The sequence below is a fragment of the Bos indicus genome, chromosome 20, assembly GCF_029378745.1.
Source record: "Bos indicus isolate NIAB-ARS_2022 breed Sahiwal x Tharparkar chromosome 20, NIAB-ARS_B.indTharparkar_mat_pri_1.0, whole genome shotgun sequence".
NCBI lineage: Eukaryota > Metazoa > Chordata > Mammalia > Artiodactyla > Bovidae > Bos > Bos indicus.
In genome coordinates, this window is record NC_091779.1 from 32,493,496 (window position 1) to 32,519,725 (window position 26,230).

The window sequence follows — 26,230 nt, forward strand, 5'->3', positions numbered from 1 at the left end:
AAGGCTTTAGCTTAGTCAATAAAACAGAAGTATATGTTTTTCTGGAACTCTCTTGATTTTTCTGTGACCCAGTGGATGTTGGCAATTTGATCTCTGGTTCCTCTGCCTTTTCTAAATCCAGCTTGAACATCTGGAGGTTCTCGGTTCACGTACTGATGAAGCCTAGCTTGGAGAATTTTGAGCATTACTTTGCTAGCATGTGAGATGAGTGCAATTGTGCAGTAGTTTGAACATTCTTTGGCATTGCCTTTCTTTGGGATTGGAATGAAAACTGATCTTTTCCAGTACTGTGGCCACTGCTAAGTTTTCCAAATTTGCTGGCATATTAAGTGCAGCACTTTAACAGCATCATCTTTTAGGAAGACTTACTTTAAAATAAATTTGATAAGATTCAAGTTTAATCCCATATTAAAGTCACTTTATTTCACTTGCCTCCCAATATTTCCAAAGAGAAAGGGAGATAGAATTACAGAGGGCAAGTCTAGATAATGCAAATGCCTTGTGTAATGCATGGGAACATCATCCTTCATGTGTCAAAGCTGAACAGAAGTTGAACACTTCTGAACTAGAAAACTAGTACTCCCGGTGCAAAGTTCCCATATCCTCTAGACTTAAACTGATACTTCTTTCTGAATCCAAATCTTCAGATTTATTTCTCTGCCCTTTAATAGAGGTATGAAATCACATTGAAAGTGGAGGTAGGGAAGTCACATAGAGAAAATGCCTCATTTAACTTCATATACTTCCATTTTCAACAAGAGCCACCCCCAAAGTTGGTAAGAAAATCCTATGCTCACGTTTCTTTTTCAACTCCCACTTGCCCCATCCAATTTCCCCACATTTTCCTATCATCTTCCTATCTGAACCCTCTAAGTATACTGTGCTCTGTGTTGAAACTTTCAGAAACCTAGGATCTGCTTGCATCATTACCTAAAAAGTGTAACTGCCAGTGCTACATAAAATGAGAACAAGCAAAGCAGTACTCTTTTATTTCATTAGCACTAAGTTTGCAGCTTTAGACTCCTAGTTAAAAGATTCACAAATATTCATATTCATTCAGGCTATTCTACTTTTTATTTGCTACATTTGGTTAGAAACATTTAGACATGTGAACTGTTCTTCTAGTCAAAACAAATACTTGCTGTGTTCGTAGATCAGTCAACTGATGATTGTCTTTTGTTGAAAGCAAAATATAAAAACATGCTTTTTCCCATTTTCAATTTTCCTTTATTTCTTTACATAAATAATTATATTTGCATGAAAGAAAGTTACTGTTCTAAGAGTGAACTTTTCAATTGCTACTGTTAGCATCTTCCAGTAGCAACAGTGTTTTCAAGTTATGCTGGTAAATACAGTATAGGAAACTATGAACTGGAGAAGTTAATATTTTTGATAAAGACAGTGATCAGATGCAGGGAGGGGTGACTTGAAGTTTTACCACCTGAAGAGTGGTTGAAGGATCAAAGGGTAATTATTCCAGAGAAAAGAAGGTTTTATGGGCTGTATATTTGATTTATTCTTTCTTGTTTCAGAAGACACAACTAGAATTGATAGATAAAAACTATAAGGAGGAAATTGCAGTTCAAGGAAAGAAGACTTGCCTAACAATTACATTTGTTCAAAAATAAAGTGATTTGATTTTAGACTACCATAGGATAAATGGGGTCACCTAAATTAGAATCTCCATACACCTTCTGAATATCATACAGATCTGAAAGAATAAGTAAAACCACTGATAACTCATGTCTACAGCATGAATAAAACAGAAAAAGACTTCAATTTATAAATAACTAGGGAAATAAACATTAGAGGCACTACTGGAGCCCACATTAAAGCAGCAAATAAGCATTTAAGGTATGGAATATTGATATTTTCCAAAAGAAGTAGAGTCCTACCCTTTGGGCATAAATGCTGAGAATAAGTTTGATATTCAGATGTTCAGAGTTCTGATTATGGGGAATCAGGGGGGAAAGCCTTGAAAATGTTTGCAATCAGAAGTGGGAGTTGTACCCCTTCTCGAAGAGTGGAAAAGAATTGGAAAGGGAATAACTTTAGGGAGAAGGATTTATATGAGTTTGAGGGTGAGGGGAAAGAAGGAAATAAGCAATAAAAAATATCTCTTCTACACAAAAATAAAACAAATTTCAGAAGACTTCATTATCCTCTCATGACACTCAAAGAATGTATACATTAATCAAAGAACCTGAATTTCATCATTAACAACAGAAGAGGACACTCATGAGCTAAGAAATTTAATACACTACCAAACTCCTCCTTTTCTACACACAACTGTTAATGCTGGCCTAGAAAAATGTAAGCCATTCCTAAAATTAACAAAAGATAGAAGACAATATCTATATTAAAAGTATTGTATAGAAAATAAAAACAGTGAAAATCAAAACATTTCAGATGATGAAAATGATTACCCTGAAACAAATACAAAACAAAGAAAAATGAAAACAAAACATGCCAATCAAAATTAAATACCTTTAAACGAGCATTTATGTGAAAAAAAAAACTTAAAGAATATATTTAAAAGTTAAAATAGAAATGAACATAAAAATAAGAAGATGTAAAATGAAAGTTAGCAACACAGGGGAAAAAATGAAGATAAATTCATCATACCTTGTATGATGACCAAGGAAGAACAGCACACATTGGGACTATAAAGAGGGCCATAATCAAAAATCAAAGCAAATAACATAGTGAAAATGAAATACAGAAAGAGGTAAAAAGGGTCACTAAAAGAGAAATCTAAGAAAATAGGCATTCAAGTACTTGTAAAAAGACAACCATAAAAATATACAACATAAGAAATACAAAATATTTTCATATGACATATAATATTAACAATATTTAAGAACATATCAAAATAAAAGAAAAAGAAATATACAGTTTAGTTCAGTCACTCAGTTGAGTCCGACCCTTTGCGACCCCATGAACTGCAACATGCCCGGCCTCCCTGTCCATCACCATCTCCCACAGTTTACCCAAACTCATGTCCATTGAGTTGGTGATGCCATCCAACCATCTCATCCTCTGTTGTCCCCTTCTCCTCCTGCCCTCAATCTTTTCCAGCATCAGGATATTTTCAAATGAGTCAGCTCTTTGCATTAGGTGGCCAAAATATTGAGTTTCAGCTTCAACATCAGTCCTTCCAATGAACACTCAGGGCTGATCTCCTTAAGGATGGACTGGTTGGATCTCCTGGCAGTCCAAGGGACTCTCAAGAGTCTTCTCCAACACCATAGTTCAAAAGCATCAATTCTTCAGTGCTCAGCTTTCATTACAGTCCAACTCTCACATCCATTCATGACTACTGGAAAAACCATAGCCTTGACGAGATGGACCTTTGTTGACAAAGTAATATCTTTGTTTTTTAATATGCTGTCTCGGTTGGTCATAACTTTCCTTCCAAGGAGTAAATGTCTTTTTATTTCATGGTTGCAGTCACTATCTGCAGTGCTTTTGGAGCCCCCAAAAATAAAGTAAGCCACTGTTTCCACTGTTTCCCCATCTATTTGCCATGAAGTGATAGGACCGGATGCCATGATCTTAGTTTTCTGAATGTTGAGCTTTAAGCCAACTTTTTCACTCTCCTCTTTCACTTTCATCAAGCAGCTCTTTAGTTCTTCTTCATTTTCTGCCATAAGGGTGGTGTCATCTGCATATATGAGGTTATTGATATTTCTTCCAGCAATCTTAATTCCAGCTTGTGCTTCATCCAGACCAGTGTTTCTCATGATGGGAAAGACTAGCGATTTCTTCAAGAAAATCAGAGATACCAAGGGAACATTTCATGTAAAGATGGGCTCAATAAAGGACAGAATGGTATGGACCTAATAGAAGCAGAAGATATTAAGAAGAGGTGGCAAGAATGCACAGAAGAACTGTACAAAAAGGAGCTTCACGACCCAGATAATCACGATGGTGTGATCACTCACCTAGAGCCAGCCATCCTGGAACTCGAAGTCAAGTGGCCTTAGGAATCATCACTATGAACAAAGCTAGTGAAGGTGATGGAATTCCAGTTGAGCTATTTCAAATCCTAAAAGATGATGCTGTAAAAGTGCTGCACTCAATATGCCAGTGTGTTTGGAAAACTCAGCAGTGGTCACAGGACTGGAAAAGGTCAGTTTTCATTTCAATCCCAAAGAAAGGCAATGCCAAAGAATGTTCAAACTACCGCACAATTGCACTCATCTCAACCCACTCCAGTGTTCTTGCCTGGAGAATCCCAGGGATAGAGGAGCCTGGTGGGCTGCTGTCTACGGAGTTGCACAGAGTCGGACAGGACTGAAGCGAATTAGAAGCAGCAGCAGCAGCATGCGCTAGTAAAGTAATGCTCAAAATTCTCCAAGCCAGGCTTTAGCAATACATGAACTGTGAACTTCCAGATGTTCAGGCTGCTTTTAGAAAAGGCAGAGGAACCAGAGATCAAATTGCCAACATCAGCTGGATCATGGAAAAAGCAAGAGAGTTCCAGAAAAACATCTATTTCTGCTTTATTGACTATGCCAAAGCCTTTGACTATGTGGATCACAATAAACTGTGGAAAATTCTTCAAGAGATGGGAATACCAGAACACCTGACCTGCCTCTTGAGAAACCTGTATGCAGGTCAGGAAGCAACAGTTAGAACTGGACATGGAACAACAAACTGGTGCCAAATAGGAAAAGGAGTACGTCAAGGCTGTATATTGTCACCCTGCTTATTTCACTCATATGCAGAGTACATCATGAAAGAAATACACAAAGACATCACAAAAATAGGAAACTAGAGTTTCAAATTTTCAGTATCTGCAGTCAATGTGATACACCATATATCAACAAACTGAAAAATAAAAATCATATGATCATCCCAATAGATGCATAAAAAGTTTTTTTAAAAAATTCAACATTCATTTTTGATAGAAACTCTCCAGAGAGTGGGAACAGAAGGAATACATAATAAAGACTGTAGGTGACAAAGCCATAACTAACATCAAACCCAAGAGGGAAAAGCTGAAAGCATTCCCTCTAAGATCAGGTACAAGACAAGGATGTCCAGTCTTGCCACTTTTATTCACCATAGTATTGGAAGTCCTAGCCACAGCAATCAGACCAAAAAAAAAAAGAATCCTATTTGAAAAGAAGGAACTAAAACTGTCATTTGCAGATGACTTGAAACAAGATAGAAAATCCTAAAGATGCTACCAAAAAACTACTAGAGCTCATCAATGAATTCAGTAAATTGCAGGTACAAAATTAACACAGAGAAAATCTGCTGCATTTCCATACAATAACAACAAACTACCAGAAAGAGAAATAATCCCATTCATCATCACATCTAAAACTATAAAACACCCAGGAATAAACCTACCTAGAGTAAATGAGGTATTCAAAAATCTATAAGACTATAAGACTCTGGTGAAAGAAATCAAAGACACACAGAAAGATATACTGTGTTCTTAATTGGAAGAATTAATATTGTTAAAATGACTATACTACTCAAGGTAATATACAAATTCAATGCAATTCCTATCAAAGTACATTTTGGGATTTTTCAAAATACAATGGCATTTTTCATGAAACTAGAACGAATAATTTTTAAATTTGTATGGAAATACCAATGGCATCACCAACTAGATAGACATGAGTTTGGGAAAGCTCAAGGAGTTGGTTGATGGATAGGGAAGCCTGGCATGCTGCAGTCCATGGGATCACAAAGAGTTGGACACAACTGAGCAACTGAACTGAACTGATGCAAACATTAAGACCCCAAACAGCCAAAGCAAACTTGAGAAAGAATGGAGCTGGAGGAATCACACTCCTTGTCTTCAGGCTACGTTATGAAGCTACAGTAATCAAAACAGCATTTATTGCTGGCACAAAAAAAGACACATAAATCAATGGAATAGAACAGAGAGCCCCCAAATAAACACGTACACCTATGTTCAATTAATCTGTGATAAATGAGGCAAGAATATACAATGGGGAAAAGACAATCTTGTCAATAAGTGGTGCAGGGAAAATTGGACAGCTATATGTAAAAGAATGGAACTGAACATTCTCTAATGCCATATACAAAAATAAACCCAACATGGATTAAAGACATAAATGTAAGACCAGAAACCATAAAGCTTTTAGAAGAAAACATAGGCAGAACACTCTTCAATATACATTATTAAAATCCAGAGGCATCACTTGGCCGACAAAGGTCTGTATAGTCAAAGCTATGGTTTTTTCAGTAGTCATATATGGATATGAGAGTTGGACCATGAAGAAGGCTGAGTGCTGAAGAACTGATGCTTTTGAATTGTGGTGCTGGAGAAGACTTGTGAGAGTCCCTTGGACAGCAAGGAGGAGACCAAACCAGTCAATCCTAAAGGAAACCAGTCCTGAATATTCATTGGAAGGACTGAGGCTGAAGCTGAAGCTCCAATACCTTGGCCACCTGATGCAAAGAGCCGCCTCACTGGAAAAGACCCTGATATTGTGAAAGACTGAAAGCAAAAGGAGAAGGGGGAAACAGAGGATAAGATGTTTAGATACCATCACTGACTCAGTGGACATGAATCTGAGCAAACTCCGGGATATAGTGAGGGACAGGGGAGCCTGGGGTGCTACAGTCCATGGGGTGGTAAAGAATCAGTCACGACTTAGCAACTAAACAACGGCAAAGAAAGTATTAATAAATTAGACTACATTTTAAAAAGCTTTACACATTCAAAATACTGTCTGTTAAGTCAGAAGACAAATTGATAAATTGGGAAAAAATACTTTTTCAACATACACCATAGACAAGATTAGTCTCCCTGATACACAAAGGCCTTTAAATTTTGAGGTGCAAAAAAGAACAACTGAATAGAAAAATCGCAAAAGGCATAAACAGAAAGCTCAAAGAAGAAAAAATTCAAATGGTTCTCGAACATAATAATGTTCATAAAAACAACCTCAAAAATTAGGTTAAAGTAATAAGTCTATGCTGCTGCTGCTGCTAAGTCGCTTCAGTCATGTCCAACTCTGAGCAACCCCATAGACGGCAGCCCACCAGGCGCCCCCATCCCTGGGATTCTCCAGGCAAGAACACTGGAGTGGGTTGCCATTTCCTTCTCCAATGCATGAAAGTGAAAAGTGAAAGTGAAGTCGCTCAGTCGTGTCCGACTCTTAGTGACCCCATGGACTGCAGCCCACCAGGCTCCTCCATCCATGGGATTTTCCAGGCAAGAGTACTGGAATGGGGTGCCAAGTCTATACAAGGTAACAAATGATTTATTACCAGTTACTACCTTCTACTTTATTAGTGAATTATTCATCTAGATTTCTGACTTAAAAGTACATCATTTTTTTTTCTAATTTTATTTTATTTTTAAACTTTACATAATTGTATTAGTTTTGCCAAATATCAAAATGAATCCGCCACAGGTATACATGTGTTCCCCATCCTGAACCCTCCTCCCTCCTCCCTCCCCATACCATCCCTCTGGGTCGTCCCAGTGCACTAGCCCCAAGCATCCAGTATCGTGCATTTTTAAAAGAAGCAGATGCACAGATACAGAGAACAAATTAGGGTTACCAATGAGGACAGGAAAGGGGGAGGGGTATAATAAGGATAGGACCTTAAGAGGGGTTTAAGAGATACAAACTATTAGCTGTAAAACATAAATTTTAGTTAAAATAGTAATTTGGCAAAGGAATGTTTAATTTATTTAAAACTTTTAAGATCCTTATAAGGTAGATACTACTGTTATCTTCATTTTAAATTAGGGAAACTCAGGCTCTTGCCCAAGATCATGAAGTAATACAGTTAAGATCTGAATCTGTACCAATCTGATTTTAGGGTCCTCACACATGATAATTTAGTTATACCACCTTTAACAACTTCTTATACAGTATGTAGAAAAATAAGCAACTAGAAATTTTTAAATACAGGAAATTTAATTTGATGAGATTGGTATCAAGAATAAGATCTCATATGTTATACAAATTTGCTTAGGACTTATTCCAAGGATCAAAGAATACAAAGGTAAACAAAATTCCACCAAAAAATAGTAAAATGTCATCATACTGTATAGTATAAATGAAATAATGATGAAAATCATGAGGAAATGAGACTATGTGAGAACTTCTCACAATATATAATAATAGTAAGTTAGTATAGTTCAGATAATGCATGGACATAACACAAAAAATGTTTTAACAAATGAACATTGTAATCTAGGACATCGTAGGTGATAAGGTGTTTAAAAGACAGGTAAAAACCACTAACAGTTGTTTTCAGATAGAATGTAGAAGGTCACAAAAGATTATTATTGCAATAAAATAATACAGGATAAAATAAAAATCATACTTTAAGTCATCAAAGAATAGTATATAAAAGAAATCTGAATAAACTAAATTCCAAAGAGAATCAGGCTATTTCAGTGATCAAAGAGCTACACTGCTTTTATGGAACCAATTGCCTATTTTGGGTATCTTTGGATGGAATAGCAGCCCCATCATAGAAAGCAAGATTTTGCTGAGATGAGAAAAATACCACTGAAGTCTTTAATGACAAAATGACTAGCACAACATATTGTATTGAACAGATGAAAGAACTCCAGATGTGAAGACAACTCGTTGAACCTCCCAAGTCATCCCTGCAGGAATTTTAGCAAGAGACAAAGAAGGCAGAAAAATCTCTTACATTTTTATTCAGTGCTTAGGTTTCAAGACTGCTAGAATTACATCTAGAGATGAACTGAAACTGACTATACAGGCAACCCAATCCCTTTCCAGATGGTATCAATGAGACCAGTTCTTTGGTGGTAGCATAACATATTGGGGATTGGCATCAATGGAAAGATATGATCTGATTTGCAAAAGAGTTAAGTTAAATAAAGACATGGTCTAGCTCCAAGTCAACCAAGCCTGACTGATGAAAATAGGAAGGATGAATGAAATTGCCTAAAAAACAAAAGACAAAATAAAAAGTATTACCTATTTCACAATCTACTATTCTCTTAAGGAAAAATTCTCTGCATATAATTTTTTTTAAATAGGAAATATATAGTGAAAAAGGAAAAATGTGGCCCCAAGTCAAGAGAAAGTATAGTGAATAGAGAGATAGGCTCCCAAATGACCTAGATGATGAAATTAATTTAAAATGATTTTTAAAATAAGTATTTAAATATGTTAAAGAATGTAGTAGAAAAGAAAGAATGAATGAAAAGGTAATTTTAGCAGAAAAAGAGAAGCTCTAAGAGAATGAAAATTTTAGAATTAAAAAGTATGACTCAATTTTTAAAAAATGAATTATATATAAGAAACTAGGTAGAATAGAAAAAAAAATAAGCTGCATGGTGTGGCAAATAAATAAATAATAAAAAATAATATTATCAGAGACCTGTGGGACAAAATGTCAAATGATCTAATATATTTGTAACTGGGAGTTCCAGAAGCTGTAAAGAGAAAGAACTGGACAAAGGAAATATTTAAATATATTGGCTAAAGATTTTACAAAACTGATGGTCAGCCAGAGATCCAAGAGGTTCAGTTCTTTAGTTCAAAACTAAGAAATCACACTGAGACAGATCAAACCACTGAAAATTAAAAATTAAAAAAAAAAAAATTAGGGCTTCCCTGGTGGTCCAGTGATCCATGTGGTCCAGGAAGATCACATGTGCCATGGAGCAACTAAGCCTGTGCCCTACCACTACTGAGCCCAGCTCTAGAGCCTGAGAACCGCAACTACTGAGCCCATGTGCTGCAACTACTGAAGCCCTCGCACCTACAGCCTGTGCTGCACTAGAGAAGCCACTGCAATGAGAAGCATGCGCACCACAACAAAGAGTAGCCTCCATTCACTGCAACTAGAGAAAGCCCATGCACTGTAACAAAGACTCACTACAGTGAAAAAATAAATAAGTGTCTTCAAAAAAAAAAGAGAGAGAGAGAAAGTTAAAGTAGCCAGGGAAGTATAACTCAATCAATTCAGGGAACAAAAATAGCATAGATGGCTGACACTTATCAAAAACAATGGAAGCCAAAGGTAATTAATTATATCTTTAAAGTGCTGAAAGAAAAATGTCAACCTAAGAGTCTATTTCCAAATGTATATTACAATTCCTAGAGCAATCTTGAACATTCATTGGAAGGACAGATGTTGAAGTTCTAATACTTTGGCCACCTGACGCGAAGAGCTGCCTCACTGAAAAAGACCCTGATATTGGGAAAGACTAAAGGGAAAAGGAGAAGAGGGTAGCAGAGGATGAGATGATTAGATAGCATCACCAACTCAATGGACATGAATTTGAGCAAACTCCAGGAGATAGTGGAGGACAGAGGAGCCTGCTGCCCATGGGGTCCCAGAGAGTCAGACACAACTTAGTGACTGAACAACAAAAGAGCAACTACTAAAAAATAATATAAAGTGACATAGCTATAGTGTCAAAATGATTTTTGGCCCAACAATTTACTACTGGGCTAACTCTTCCACAGAGAATATAATATAAAAAAGCAGTTACCTGATACAACTAAACAGTCAAGAGAAGCAGGCAAATTTTGGTAGAAAATATACACTCTCTGGGAAGTTTGACAGAGTGATTTCCCACTGTTTTTTTTAAATTGTAGATTGTGGGTAGGTATTGGTATATATACATTGTAGAATGGGGAACTGGTAGAATAATCACAGCCTCTGGGGCATGAGGAATGAGCCTACCAACGCAGGCCAATTGCAGTCATTAGAGAGACAAGGGGAAGTCTTAGAAAAGAAAAATCTAGGAAGGGAATCCCCTAATTCTCTGTCTATATCTTTGTCTGAATCTTGTGTTCAAAACCACTTATGCTGCTCACTTAAACAAAGACATGAACTGAGAGTACAGCTATTGCCCAAACTGGATAGAACCTGCAATTTATATCTAAACATGTTAACTGTTCAAATGAAAACAACATGAACTATTGGAGAAAAATAACAGATTCCAGAGTCTCCACAACTTAGTATATTTATTTTTCAGGATACAATAAAAAATTCTTCAATATAATAAAAAAAAATGAGAATGACACTCTTTTCCTTAATAAGAGAATATCAACTGAAATCCATTCTTTCAGATTTTGAAATTAACAGACAAGGATTTTAAAGTAGCCATCACAATCATTCTCAGTGATGTAAAGGAACGTATCCTCTCAATGAAAAAAATCTAAGAAAAATAAACTTAAAAAAAAGGAAATTGTAGAACATGACATCTAATTGAAAAATTCTTGGGGTTTATTTAACAAGAGGATAGAGACAAAAGAGGAGTTTGAGGGACATTAATCAATTGCAACTGCCCAAATTACAGAACAAAGATTGAAAAAAAAAAGGAGTAAAGAGTCAGGGATAGGTTAAATAACAACATATTTTATGGTGTTACACAATGGAGACCTAAAAGGGAAGAAAAGAAGAGAGAAAGGAGAAGAAAATATATTTGAAGAAATAATGACCCCAAATTTCCTAACTTGGTTAATGAGATGAATTTCTATATTCAATATGTTCATTAACAACCTCCAAGTTGGATAAATATAAAGACACCATACCTGGATGCACTATAACAAAAGTGTTGAAAACAAAGATAAAAAGTAAACTTGAAAGCAGTAAAAAAAAAAAAAATTATATTCAAAGGACTGAAGATGCAATTAGTGAATGACTTATTGGAAATTAGAGTATAGAAGAGAAAAAAAGAACATCTTGAAGGGCTGAGAGAATAAAATTGTCAACCAATGATTTTATATATATTGGCATACCTTGGCATACCAGTACTGGTATTGGCATACCAGTGCAATACAGCAAATTATCACAATAGAATCACACAAATTGTTCAGTTCCCAAATATTGGATTGGCCAAAAAGTTTCTTTGGTTTTTAAATAAATATAAAAGACACATTTTTCATTTGCACCAAGAACTTTACTGAATAACAGTTTCACCTTTTGTTCCACTCCCTTTTGCCATTCTTCAAGCAACTTCATAATTGCGTCTTCCAAAACTTTTTATCATTTTGAGCCAAGAACTCTTCCTGGTGCCTTTTACAGTCTTCCAGGAAACTGAAACTTTTTCTATTAAGATAATTTTATAAAGACTGAAATAAATCGAAATCCAAAGTTACAATGTTTGATGAATACAGAGGATGAATCAGAACATCTCAACTAAGCTGTAACAGTTTTTGCCTATTCATCAAAGAAACATGCAGTTGTGCATAACCCTGATGGAAGATAATGCATTTTCTGTTGACTCACTCTTGACACTTTTTGTCAAGTACTGCTTTCAGTTGGTCTAACTGGGAGCACTCAGTCAGTTCAGTTACTCAGTTGTGTCTGACTCTCTGTGACCCCATGGGCTATAGCACGCCAGGCCTCCCAGTCCATCACCAAGTCCCAAAGTTTACCCAAACTCATGTCCATTGAGTTGGTGATGCCTTCCAACTGTCTCATCTTCTGTCATCCCCTTCTCCTCCCGCCCTCAATCTTTCCCAGCATCAGGGTCTTTTCAAATGAGTCAGCTCTTCGCATCAGGTGGCCAAAGTATTGGAGCTTCAGCTTTATCATCAGTGCCTCCAATGAACACTCAGGACTGATCTCCTTTGGAATGGACTGGTTGGATCTCCTTGTGCTCCAAGGGACTCTCAAAAGTCTTCTTCAACACCATGGTTCAAAAGCATCAATTCTTTGGCGCTCAGATTTCTTTATAGTCCAACTCTCATATCCATACATGACTACTGGAAAAACCATAGCCTTGATGAGATGGACCTTTGTTGACAAAGTAATGTCTCTGCTTTTTAATATGCTGTCTAGGTTGGTCAAAGGAGCAAGCATCTTTTAATTTCATGCCTGCAGTCACCATGTGCAGCGATTTTTGGAGCCCCCAAAAATAAAGTCTGCCATTGTTTCTACTGTTTCCCCATCTATTTGCCATGAAGTGATGGGACCAGATGCCATGATCTTCGTTTTCGGAATGATGAACAGTAAGCCAGCTTTTTCATTCTCCTCTTTCATCCTCATCAAGAGGCTCTTTAGTTCTTCTTCACTTTCTGCCATAAGCGTGGTGTTATCCACATATCTGAGGTTATTGATATTTCTCCCGGCAATCTTGATTCCAGCTTGTGCTTCCAGCCCAGCATTTCTCATGATGTACTCTGTATAGACGTTAAATAAGCAGGGTGACAATATACAGCCTTGACGTACTCCTTTTCCTATTTGGACCAGTCTGTTGTTCCATGTCCAGTTCTAACTGTTGCTTCCTGACCTGCATACAAATTTCTCAATAGACAGGTCAGGTGGCCTGGTATTCCCATCTCTTTCAGAATTTTCCACAGTTTATTGTGATCCACACAGTCAAAGGCTTTGGCATAGTCAATAAAGCAGAAATAGATGTTTTTCTGGAACGCTCTTGCTTTTTTGATGATCCAACGGATGCTGGCAATTTGATCTCTGGTTCCTTTACTTTTTCTAAATCCAGCTTGAACATCTGGAAGCTCACAGTTTACATACTGTTGAAGCCTGGCTTGGAGAATTTTGAGCATTACTTTAGTAGCATGTGAGATGAGTGGAATTGTGCAGTAGTTTAAACATTATTTGGCATTGCCTTTCTTAGGGACTGGAATGAAAACTGACCTTTTCCAGTCCTGTAGCCACTGCTGAGTTTTCCCTAACCCAAATATGCTGGCATATTGAGTGCAACACTTTCACAGCATCATCTTTTAGGATTTGAAATAGCTCAACTGGAATTCCATCACCTCTATTAGGTTTGTTCATAGTGATACTTCCTAAGGCCCACTTTACATTGTATTCCAGGATGTCTGGCTGTAGGTGAATGATCACACCATTGTGATTATCTGGGTTGTGAAGATCTTTTTTATACAATTGTTCTGTGTAATCTTGCCACCTCTTCTTAATATCTTCTCTTTCTGTTAGGTCCATATCATTTCTCTCCTTTATTGAGTCCATCTTTGCATGAAATGTTCCCTTGGTATCTCTAATTTTCTTGAAGAGATCTCTAGTCTTTCCCATTCTATTGTTTTCCTAGTAGTACTAGGAGCACTACTTGTTGGAATTAATCATTTGGTTTTCCAGAAGATGCTAATAGAGTACTCCCTTCCAATCCCACAATATACATAGCCTCACCTTTTCTGGATGAAGATTGGCGTTTGGTGTGGTTAGTGATTGTTCAAGCACAATCTCTTCCATTCCACATTATGGTACAGTATACAGTTTTCATCACCCATAACAATTTGTTCTAAAAATGGAATGCTTTTGTCACATTCAGTAGAGAATTGCATGTGGAAATATAGTCAAGAAGTTTTTCAATTGACTTACATGGAACCCAAACATCAAAGCAATTAACATAATCAAGCTGGTGCAAACGATTTTCAATGCTTGATTTGGATATTTTGAGAATGTCAGCTAACTCTTACATGGTATAACATTGATTGTTGTCAATTATGTCTTGATTTGATCACTATCAACTTCAGCTGGTCTGAACATCATCCAGAGAGAAATCTCCAGCATGAAACTTTGCAAACCACTTTTGACATGTTTGATCAGGGTCAGCACCTTCTAAATACACGGGACAAATCTTTGCTTTCAGTTATGTTTTTACCATTCTTTAAATAATACAGCATAACATGCCAAAAATGAGGTTTTTATCTTCCATCTTCAACATTAAAATGGCTACACAAAAATTCACCAATGCTGGTAAGTTTTTTAATGCATGCTGATATGAGAACTGCTCCAATACAATCTAACAAAATTGCTTTGAATGAAATTAAAGACAACTAAGCACTACTAGAGTCAGCCTACAGAAAAAACGAATGATTTTTTTGGCTAACACAATACATACAAAGTTATGTTCACGGTATACTGTAGGCTTCCCAGGTGGTGTGGTGGTGAAGAATTCGCCTGCCAATGCAGGAGACACAAGAGACATGCATTTGATCCTGGTTGGGAAGATCCCCTGGAGTGGAAACCCACTTCAGAATTCTTGCCTGGGAAATCCCATGGACAGAGGAGCCTTGAAAGCTACAGTCCATGGGGTCACAAAGAGTTGCACATGACTGAGTGACTGAGCATGCACAAACTCATGTAGTCTATTAAGTGTGCAACAGTATTATGTTTAAAAATACAATGTAAGGGGGCACTCCCAAGACGGTGGAGGAATAGGACAGGGAGACCACTTTCTCCCCCACAAATTCGTCAAAAGATCATTTGAATGCTGACCAACTTCCACAAAACAACTTCTGTATGCTGGCGGAGAATACCAGGCACTCAGAAAGGTAGCCCATTCTCTTTGAAAGGAGGTAGAACAAAATATAGAAGACAAAAAGAGACAAAAGAATTAGGGACGGAGATCCGTCCTGAGGAGGGAGTTGTGAAAGAGAAGTTTCCAAACAGTAGGAAACCCTCTCACAGGCGGGTCTGTGGGGAGTTCTGAAATCTCAGAGGGCAATATAACTGGGAGGAAAAAAAAAAAAAACAAAACCCACAGAACAGGCACCTAACCGCAACTGCCAGCAAAGTAGTAGCCCAGAGGCTGGTATCCACCAGCAGCGAGGGGGATCTGGACAGGGAGGTGTGGGTGGCGTCATCGGTCCTTAGTGTAAGGACTGGGCCTGAATGCCCTGAGGACAATCTGAAGGGGATAATGTGAGATAGCAACCCAAACTGTGAGATTGCCAGAAAGGGAAAAAAAAAAGAGAGAGAACTTTCCTGCAAAAGGCTCTAACTCACAGCCTGGCTCATTCACAGAACAAAAGGATTGAGTGAATACCAAAGGAGAGCTACCAGGCTGCATACAGGCCCCTCCCTACCACCACCGGAGGCAGAGAGGAAGGTGTGCAACAGCCAGAGCTGGAAGGCAAGGGGCTGCTCTAATCTCAGCCCCAGAGACCAGCATCCTCCAGCAAACTGTGAGCAGGCTCCCAGTTGCTAATCGTGTCTTCCTAGGATCCTGGATGGTTGACATCTGCCAGGAGGGCCGCAGCCTGAGATCAGCTCCCCAAAAGAGACATATGGCACACCTGAGATGGTGCTCTCACAGTGCACCTGGGAAGCCGAGCAGCCAGGACCAGGGAGGTGATTAAGACACACGGCCCACCTGGAACAGTGTGCTCACCAAGCACCTGGTCACCTGAGCTGGTCAGACCCGGGAAGGGCACAAAATGCACGCTCAACCGAGTCTGTGCCCTTGAGGAGAACCCGAGAACCTGAACCTGAGCGGCTTAGACCTGGGAAGTGCATGAAACATAGGGCCTGCTTTGGACAGTGCCCTGCAGAGCACCCTGGAGCCAGAGCAGTGAAGACCCGGAAAGCACATGCTGCTGTGAGCTGGGGCAAAGCCAATGCAGTCCATACACTGCGAGCACTCCCCATACACGTCAGCGATATTTGTTTGCAGTGTTCCTCCCTCCCCATGACACAACTGAACAAGTGAGCCTAAATAAGTGACCACCTTCACCCCTTTGTGTCAGGGCAGAAATTAGACACCAAAGAGACTTGCAAATAGAGGAAGTCAAAATAAACAAAGAATAGGGACTCGCTCTGGAAGTGACAGGTGCAATAGATTAAAACCCTGTAGTTAACACTGACTAAGTATTGGAGGCGGCCTTCAGACTTTGAGAACAAGTACAAGCTGGAACAAGGAACTATCTGAAACTGAACTGACCCCACACTGCCCACAACAGCTCCAGAGACGTTCCTAAATATATTTTTACAATTATCACTTTTTAATTTTTGTAATTCAAGTTCATTTCTCCTTTAATTTTCATTTTTATAACCTCCTGTTACCTTGCCAAAAAAAGACCCTAATTTTAAAGCAAACTTCATGTATATTTTTCACAATTTTTGTGATTTTGTTTTGTATTTTTAATATTGTATTTTTGAGAGTCTAGCCTCTACACTAGATTTTTAATCTTTGCTTTTTGGTATTTGCTATCAGTTATGTACCTTTAAGAATCTAATCTTCAGCCAGGTAAAGGCCAGCGCGTGGCTCCCGCCGCCTCTCGCCTCTCGTTTCTCTCCCGGCCCCTCAGGCTGATTCGCCAAGATGACCAACACAAAGGGAAAGAGGCGGGGCACCAATTAAAAAAAAAAAAAAAAAAAGAATCTAATCTTCAGTATCCACTTTCACTTAGGGGTGCGATTACTGACTTGATTGCTCTCTCCCGTTTTGACACTCCCTTTTCTCCCCCAGGCCACCTCTATCTCCTCCCTTCCCCTTCTCTTCTCTACTTTGTGAATCTCTCTGGGTATTCTAGGCTGTGGAGAACACTTAGGGAACTGATTACTGGCTAGATTGGTCTCTCCCTTTTTGACTCCCCCCTCTTCTCCTCTTGGTTACCTCTATCTCCCTCCTCCCTCTTCTCTTCTCTAAGTAACTGTGAATCTCTCTGGGTGTTACAGACTGTGGAAAGCACATAGGGCATTGATTACTGGCTAGATTGCTCTCTCCCCTTTGACTCTCCCTCTTCTCCTCCTGGTGACCTCTATCTCCCTCCTCCTCTTCTCTTCCATGTAACTCTGTGAACCTTTTTGGTGTCCCTTGCTGTGGAGAATTGTTTCACCATTAACTTAGATGTTTTATCATCTGTGCTGTATGGATGGAGAAGTCTTGAGGCTACTCTAAGACTAAGACTGAAAGCCAGAGGCAGGAGGCTTAACTCCAAAACTTGAGAACATCAGAGAACTCCTGATTCCAGGGAACATTAATAGACAAGAGCTCATCCAAAAGCCTCCGTATCTACACTGAAACCAAGCTCCACCTAAGAGCCAACAAGTTCCATAACAAGACATACCAGGCTAATTCACCAGCAAAGCAGGAACACAGCCCTGAGCATTAAAAGACAGGCTGCCCAAAGCCATACCAAAACCATAGACACCCCAGAACTCACTACTGGACACTTCATTGCACTCCAGAGAGAAGAGATCCAGCTCCACCCACCAGAACATGGACGCAAGCTCCCCTAACCAGGAAACCTTGACAAGCCACTAGTCCAACCCCATCCGTACGGAGCAGGCTCCACAATAAAGAGGAACCACAAACTTCCAGCCAACAGAAAGGGCACCCCCAAACACAGCAATCTAAACAAAATGAAAAGGCAGAGAAATATTCAGCAGGTAAAGGAACATGATAAATGCCCACCAAACAAAAAGAGTAGGAGATAGGGAGTCTACCTGAAAAAGAATTCAGAATGATAGTAAAGATGATCCAAAATCTTGAAAACAAAATGGAGTTACAGATAAATAGATTAGAGACAAGGATTGAGAAGATGCAAGAAACATTCAACAAGGACTTAGAATAAATAAAGAAGAGTCAATCAACAATGAATAATGCAATAACTGAGACCAAAAGCACTCTGGAGGGAAACAACAGTAGAATAACTGAGGCAGAAGACAGGAAAAGTGAGATGGAAGACAGAATGGTAGAAATAAATGAAGCAGAGAGGAAAAAAGAATTAAAAGAAATGAGGACAACCTCAGAGAGCTCTGAGACAATGTTAAATGCCCCAACATCTGAACCATAGGAGTCCCAGAAAAAGAAATAAAAAAGAAAGTGCATGAGAAAATACTTGAAGAGATAATAGTTGAAAACTTCCCTAAAATGGGTAAGGAAATAGCCAACAAAGTCCAAGAAACTCAGAGAGTCCCAAACAGGATAAACCCAAGGCGAAGACACACATTAATCAAATTAACAAAGATCAAATACAAAGAACAAATATTAAAAGCAGCAAGGGAAAAGCAACAAATAACACACAAGGGTATCCCCATAAGGACAACAGCTGATCTTTCAATAGAAACTCTTCAGGCTAGAAAGGAATGGCAGGACATACTTAAAGTGATGAAAGAAAAACCTACAACCCAGATTACTATACCCAGGAAGGATTTCATTCAAATATAAAGGAGAAAGCAAAAGCTTTACAGACAAGCAAAAGAATTCAGCACCTCCAAACCAGCTCTTCAACAAATGCTAAAGGATCTTCTCTAGACAGGAAACATGAAAAGGTTTATAAATTCAAACCCAAAATAATAAAGTAAATGGCAACAGGATCATACCTATCATTAATTACCTTAAATGTAAATGGGTTGAATACAGCAACCAAAAGATAAAGACTAGCTGAATGGATACAAAAACAAGACCCCTATATATGCTGTTTACAAGAGACCCACCTCAAACCAAGGGACTGAAAGTGAAGGGCTGGAAAAAGATATTTTATGCAAATAGAGACCAAAAGAAAGCAGGAGTAGCGGTACTCATATCAGATAAAAATAGATTTTGAAATAAAGGCCATGAAAAGAGACAAAGGATACTACATAATATCAAAGGATCAATCCAGGAAGAGGCTGTAACAATTATAAATATATATGCACCCAACATAGGAGCACCTCAATACACAAGGCAAATGCTAACAAGTATGAAAGGGGAAATTAACAAGAATAGTGAGAGACTTTAATATCCCACTCACACCTATGGACAGATCAACCAAACAGAAAATTAGCAAGGGAACACAAACTTTAAATGATACAATGGACCAGCTAGACCTAATTGATATCAATAGGACATTTCACCCCATAACAATGAATTTCACCTTTTCCTCAAGTGCACACAGAACATTCTCCAGGATAGATCACATTCTGGGCCATAAATATAGCCTTAGTAAATTCAAAAAAACTGAAATCATTTCAAGCATATTTTCTGATCACAATGTGGTAAGATTAGATGTCAACTACAGGAAAAAAACTATTAAAAATACAAACATATGGAGGCTAAATAACATGCTTCTGAATAACCAACAAATCATGAAAGAAATAAAAAAGGAAATAAAATATGCATAGAAATGAATGAAAATGAAAACATGACAACCCAAAACCTATGGGATTCAGTAAAAGCAGTGCTAAGGGGAAGGTTCATAGCAATACAAGCCTACCTCAAGAAACAAGAGAAAAATCAGATAAATAACCTAACTTTACACCTAAAGCAACTGGAAAAAGAAGAAATGAAGAACCCCAGGGTTAGTAGAAGGAAAGAAATCATTAAAATTAGGGCAGAAATAAATGAAAGAGAAACAAAGGAGACTATAGCAAAAATCAACATAACTAAAAGCTGGTTCTTTGGGAAGATAAATAAAATACACAAACCATTAGCCAGACTTATCAAGAAAAAAAGGGAGAAGAATCAAATCAACAAAATTAGAAATGAAAATGGAGAAATCACAACAGACAACACAGAAATACAAAGCATCATAAGAGACTACTATCAGCAATTATATGCCAATAAAATGGATAACTTGGAAGAAACAGATGAATTCTTAGAAAACCATAACCTTCTAAAACTGAACCAGGAAGAAACAGAAAATCTTAACAGATCCATCCCAAGCACAGAAATAGAAAATGTAATAAAAAATCTTCCAACAAACAAAAGCCCAGGACCAGATGGCTTCACAGGTGAATTCTACCAAAACTTTAGAGAAGAGCTAACACCTATCCTGCTCAAACTCTTCCAGAAAGTTGCAGAGGAAGGTAAACTCCCAAACTCATCTATGAGGCCACCATCATCCTAATACCAAAACCAGATAAAGATGCTACAAGAAAAGAAAACCACAAGCCAACATCACGATGAACACAGATGCAAAAATCCTCAACAAAATTCTAGTAAACAGAATCCAACAACATATTGAAAAGATCATACATCATGAGCAAGTGGGCTTTATCACAGGGATGCAAGGATTCTTCAATATTTGCAAATCAATCAATGTGATACACCACATTAACAAATTGAAGGATAAAAACCATATGATTATCTCAATAGATGCAGAGAAAGCCTCTGACAAAATTCAACATCCATTTATTATAAAAACTCTCCAGAAAGCAGGCATAGAAGGAATATACCTCAACATAATAAAAGCCATATATGATAAACCCACAGCAAACATTATCCTCAATGGTGAAAAATTGAAAGCATTTCCCCTAAACTCAGGAACAAGACAAGGGTGCCCACTCTCACCACTACTATTCAACATAGTTTTGGAAGTTTTAGTCACAGCAATTAGAGAAGAAAAAGAAATAAAAGAAATCCAGATTAGAAAAGAAGTAAAACTCTCATTGTTTGCACATGACATGATTCTCTACATAGAAAACCCTAAAGACACCATCAGAAAATTACTAGAGCTAATCAATGAATATAGTAAAGTTGCAGGATATAAAATAATATTCAGAAATCCCTTGCATTCCTATATACTAACAATGAGAAAACAGAAAGAGAAATTAAGGAAACAATCCCATTCACCACTGTGACAAAAAGAATAAAATACTTAGGAATAAATCTACCTAAAGAAACAAAAGACCTATATATAGAAAACTATAAAACACTGATGAAAGAAATCAAAGATGACACAAATACATGGAGAAATATACTATGTTCACGGATTAGAAGAATCAATATAGTGAAAATGAGTATATTACCCAGGGCAATCTATAGATTCAATGCAATCCCTATCAAGCTACCAACAGTATTTTTCAGAGAACTAGAACAAATAATTTCACAATTTGTATGGAAATACAAAAAAACCTCGAAAAGCCAAAGCAATTTTGAGAAAGAAGAATGGAACTAGAGGAATCAACCTCCCTGACTTCAGACTACACTACAAAGCTATATGACAGTATGGTATTGGCAAAAAGACAGAAATACAGAGCAGTAGACAAAACAGAAAGCCCAGAGATAAGTCCACAAACCTATGGACACCTTATCTTTGACAAAGGAGGCAAAAACATACAATGGAGAAAAGACAATCTCTCTAACAGGTGGTGCTGCGAAAACTGGTCAACCACCTGTAAAAGAATGAAACTAGAACACTTTTTAACACCATACACAAAAATAAACTCAAAATGGATTAAAGATCTAAATTTAAGACCAGAAACTATATAACTCCTAGAGAAAAACATAGGCAAAACACTCTCTGACATAAACCACAGCAAGATCTCTTCCAGAGGATCTTCACAGCAAGACCCACCTCCCAGAGTAATGCAAATAAAAGCAAAAAAAAATAAATGGGACCTAATTAAAAGCTTTTGCACAACAAAGGAAACTATAAGCAAGGTGAAAAGACAGCCTTCAGAGTGGGAGAAAATAATAGCAAATGAAGCAACTGACAAAGAATTAATCTCAAAAATATATAAACAGCTCATGTGGCTCAATACCAGAAAAATAAATGACCCAATCAAAAAATGGGCCAAAGAACTAAACAGACATTTCTCCAAAGAAGACATACAGATGGCTAACAAACACATGAAAAGATGCTTAACATCACTCATTATCAGAGAAAGGCAAATCAAAACCATGATGAGGTACCATCTCATACTGATCAGAATGGCTGCTATCAAAAAGTCCAGAAACAATAAATGCTGGAGAGGATGCAGAAAAAAGGGAACCCTCTTACTGTTGGTGGGAATGCAAACAAGTACAGCAACTATGGAGAACAGTGTGGAGGTTCCTTAAAAAACTGAAAATAGAACTGCCTTATGACCCAGCAATCTTAATGCTGGGCATACACACCAAGGAAACCAGAATTGAAAGAGACATGTGTACCCCAGTGTTCATTGAAGCACTGTTTACAATAGCTAGGACATGGAAGCAACCTAGATGTCCATTGCCAGATGAATGGAGAAGAAAGTTGTGATACATATACACAATGGACTATTACTCATATATTAAAAAGAACACATTTGGATCAGTTCTAAAGAGGTGGATGAAACTGGAGCCTGTTATACAGAGTGAAGTAAGTCAGAAAGAAAAACACCAATACAGTATATTAACACATATATATGGAATTTGGGAGAAGGCAGTGGTACCCCACTCCAGTACTCTTGCCTGGAGAATCCCATGGACAGAGGAGCCTGGTAGGCTGCAGTCCATGGGGTCTCGAAGAATCGGACACGACTGAGCGACTTCACTTTCACTTTTCACTTTCATGCATTGGAGAAGGAAATGGCAACCCACTCCAGTGTTCTTGCCTGGAGAATCCCAGGGACGGGGGAGCCTGGTGGGCTGCCGTCTCTGGGGTCACACAGAGTCGGACATGACTGAAGTGACTTAGCATAGCATTAGCATATGGAATTTAGAAAGATGGTAATGACAACCCTATATGCTAGACAGCAAAAGAGACACAGATATAAATAACAGACTTTTGGACTCCAGGGGGGAAGGTAAGGGTGGGATGATTTGAGAGAATGGCATTGAAACATATATATTACCATATGTGAAAGAGATCACCAGTCCAAGTTTGATGCATGAAACAGGGTACTCAAAGCTGGTACACTGGGATGGCCCAGAGGGATGGGATGCAGCGGGAGGTGGGAGGGCAGTTTGAGATAGGGGACACATGTACATCCCTGGCTGATTCATGTCAATGTATGGCAAAAAAACACCATAGTATTGTGAGGTAATTAGCCTCCAATTAAAATAAATTAATTAATTTTAAAAATAAAATGTAAATATCTTAACAAATACTTAACTGCTAAAAAATGCTGATCATCATCTGCTGCTGCTGCTAAGTCGCTTCAGTCGTGTCCAACTCTGTGCGACTCCAGAGACGGCAGCCCACCAGGCTTCCCCGTCCCTGGGATTCTCCAGGCAAGAACACTGGAGTGGGTTGCCATTTCATTCTCCAATGCATGAAAGTGAAAAGTGAAAGTGAAGTCGCTGAGTCGTGCCCAATCTTAGAGACCCCATGGATTGCAGCCCACCAGGCTCCTCCGTCCATGGGATTTTCCAGGCCAAGAATACTGGAGTCGGGTGCCACTGCCTTCTCCAGATCATCATCTGAGCTATCAGCAAGTCAGAGTGGTAACATCAAAGATCACTGATCATAGATCACCATAACAAATACAGTAAAAAGAAAAAGCTTGAAATATTGTAAGAATTATCAAAATGTGACAGAGATATTAAGTGAGCAAATGTTGCTGGAAAAATGGTGCTGATAGACATGTTCAGTGCAGGGTTGCCACAAAACTTCAATTTGTAAAATACACAGTTATCTATGAAACGTAATAAAGCAAAGTACAATAAAATGAGGTATGCCTATATCTTGAAAAGAATAAAAGATTACTTTTATTATTTAAAAATTTTTTTCTTCTTTTAATTTCTTTTTAATACATATGACTGTTTCATCAAAAATTGATAACACTGTCTTCTGGAATTTACAATATATGTAAGTGCAATACTTCAATGCATGCATACTCAAAGAACTGCTCAGTCATCTTCAACTCTTTGCAACCCCATGTGTATGTGCGTGCTCAGTCACTCAGTAGTGTCTGACTCTTCACAACCGCATGGACTGTAGTCCATCAGGCTCCTCTATGGAATTTTCTGGGCAAGAACACTTCAGTGGGTTATCATTTCCTTTTCCCAGGGGTCTTCCCGACCTAGGGATGGAACCTGTCTCTTGCACCTCCTGCACTGGCAGAAGGTTTCTTTACTACTGTGCCTCAAGCCTACAATGACCTAAATTTGTACCTTAATAATATAAAAAAAAAAAAATTGAAGTTTTATAATTTAAAAAGCAGAAAAATAGAGATTAGAGCATAAATCAATGAAACAGAATATAGAATAAATTAGTAAGACCAAAAGCTGGCTCTTTGAGAATAATAAAATCAATAAAACTCTAGCCAGATTGATCACGAAGAAAAAAAGAAAATACATTACCAACATCAGCAAAGAATGAGGTAACATGTGCTCAGTCACTCAGTCATGCCCAACTCTCTGCGACCCATGGACTGTAGCCTGCCAGGCTCCTTTGTCTATGGGGATTCTCCACGCAAGAATAACTGAGTGGGTTGCCATGCCCTCCTCTAGGGGATCTTCCCAACACAGGGATTGAATCCAGGTCTCCTGCATTGCAGGCAGATTCTTTACCATCTGAGCCACCTAACTACACATAATTAAAAGTGGAGAGGATGTATTTTTGGCATAATAGCATGAAGAATATCATGTGATGGTTCCCCAGAAAAACTGGAGAAAATTAATTTTAAAAAATCATTAAAATCTAAGGGTACACAGCACACACAAAAAACAACAACAACTCAGTAAGAACAGTAAGAGTATGTGGGATTTGAACCAAGACATCCCTCCTCCAGCTCAGAAAGACAGAAACTCCATTCTAGACCAAGGCAGTCAAGGAAACAGCACTCTCTCCCCAAGTCAGAGGGCTTCCTTTCTAGGAAAAGCAGGATGTCAGCATTTCTCACTCTTCCCCCAACTACAAATGCTCAAGTTAAGGGATGAGTAAGTGCACCCAAGATGTGAGAGCTCCTTTCTTCAGAATGGCACCCACTTGTAGGACGGAGGCTGTTTCTTGGGTGCAGCACCACTGAGAATATAATGCTCTTTTTAACTGTAATTTTTAAATCCCTCAATTCCACTGAGATAGGAGGATTGTTTCCTCTGCAAAGTGGAAGCAATTAGTGAGTAGGAGGTCATATGATCATGAATATCTCTGGAATATTTTCTTCATGAGCAAGGAAAAAAATCTGGCTTTAGCACTTCATGAGCTTTCAGGTTATTTGAAAACAGCAAGAATTTCCAGTTATTTTCACTGAATTAGTATTGAATAAGACAAAAAGTTAATTCCGACTATTTCAGAAAAGAAAAAGAAGTTGTATGGCCATACCAGTAAATGAAATTTCAGTGAATATTCAAATCTTTAAGCAGGATATTTATTAAAAATAGATAAAACTTATTTTCTGATAACCAGTTAAGGACCCTTGAAAAGAATCTATTTAAAGCTTAGCAAAGTTGCTATTCCCCACGATGGCAATCTTTGAACTGAACAGAAGAGAAATCACGAAGAATGAGAGAGGCACAAACTTGTTTTTTTTTTTTCTTTTCAGAATTTAATATTAAAATATATATATGAAAGTTATTAAAAAATCTTAAAAGGTTCATTTTGGGGCCAAATGCTACCACTGAAACTTTTTTCTTGTAATTGATCTAAGGTAAAAAGTAAAAGTTATATAAAAATTAGAGTGGTGACAGCTGTCCAACATAAAGCCTACCTGCAAAAAGGCAGGGCAGAATGAGCTGACTTGAGCAAATATCCACATCATGACCTTAGTAACAAGTTTCAAATGCTTTCAGTTGCCAAGGTTGACGAGGAGGATCATCTTGCATGCTTAGATTCTACTTCTTCAAGAATCCACTGAATACCATTCAAAAAACCAGTTAAAGTTTCAGCCTCAGTGTCCTGGACCTATA

The 26,230-nt window shown here is 38.0% G+C and overlaps 1 protein-coding gene across 2 annotated transcripts in view; it reads right to left on the reverse strand.

Moving 5' to 3' along the window:
- Nucleotides 1-2,133: 2,133 nt before the first annotated feature.
- Nucleotides 2,134-26,230, reverse strand: part of FBXO4 (F-box protein 4) — a 37,381-nt gene continuing 13,284 nt past the window's right edge. For both annotated transcript variants that reach the window (XM_019982901.2, XM_019982903.2), the window contains exon 7: nt 2,134-26,225. In XM_019982901.2, coding sequence (XP_019838460.2) covers nt 26,136-26,225 — 90 coding nt within the window. In that variant the 3' untranslated portion in view covers nt 2,134-26,135. The remainder of the gene's footprint in view (nt 26,226-26,230) is intronic.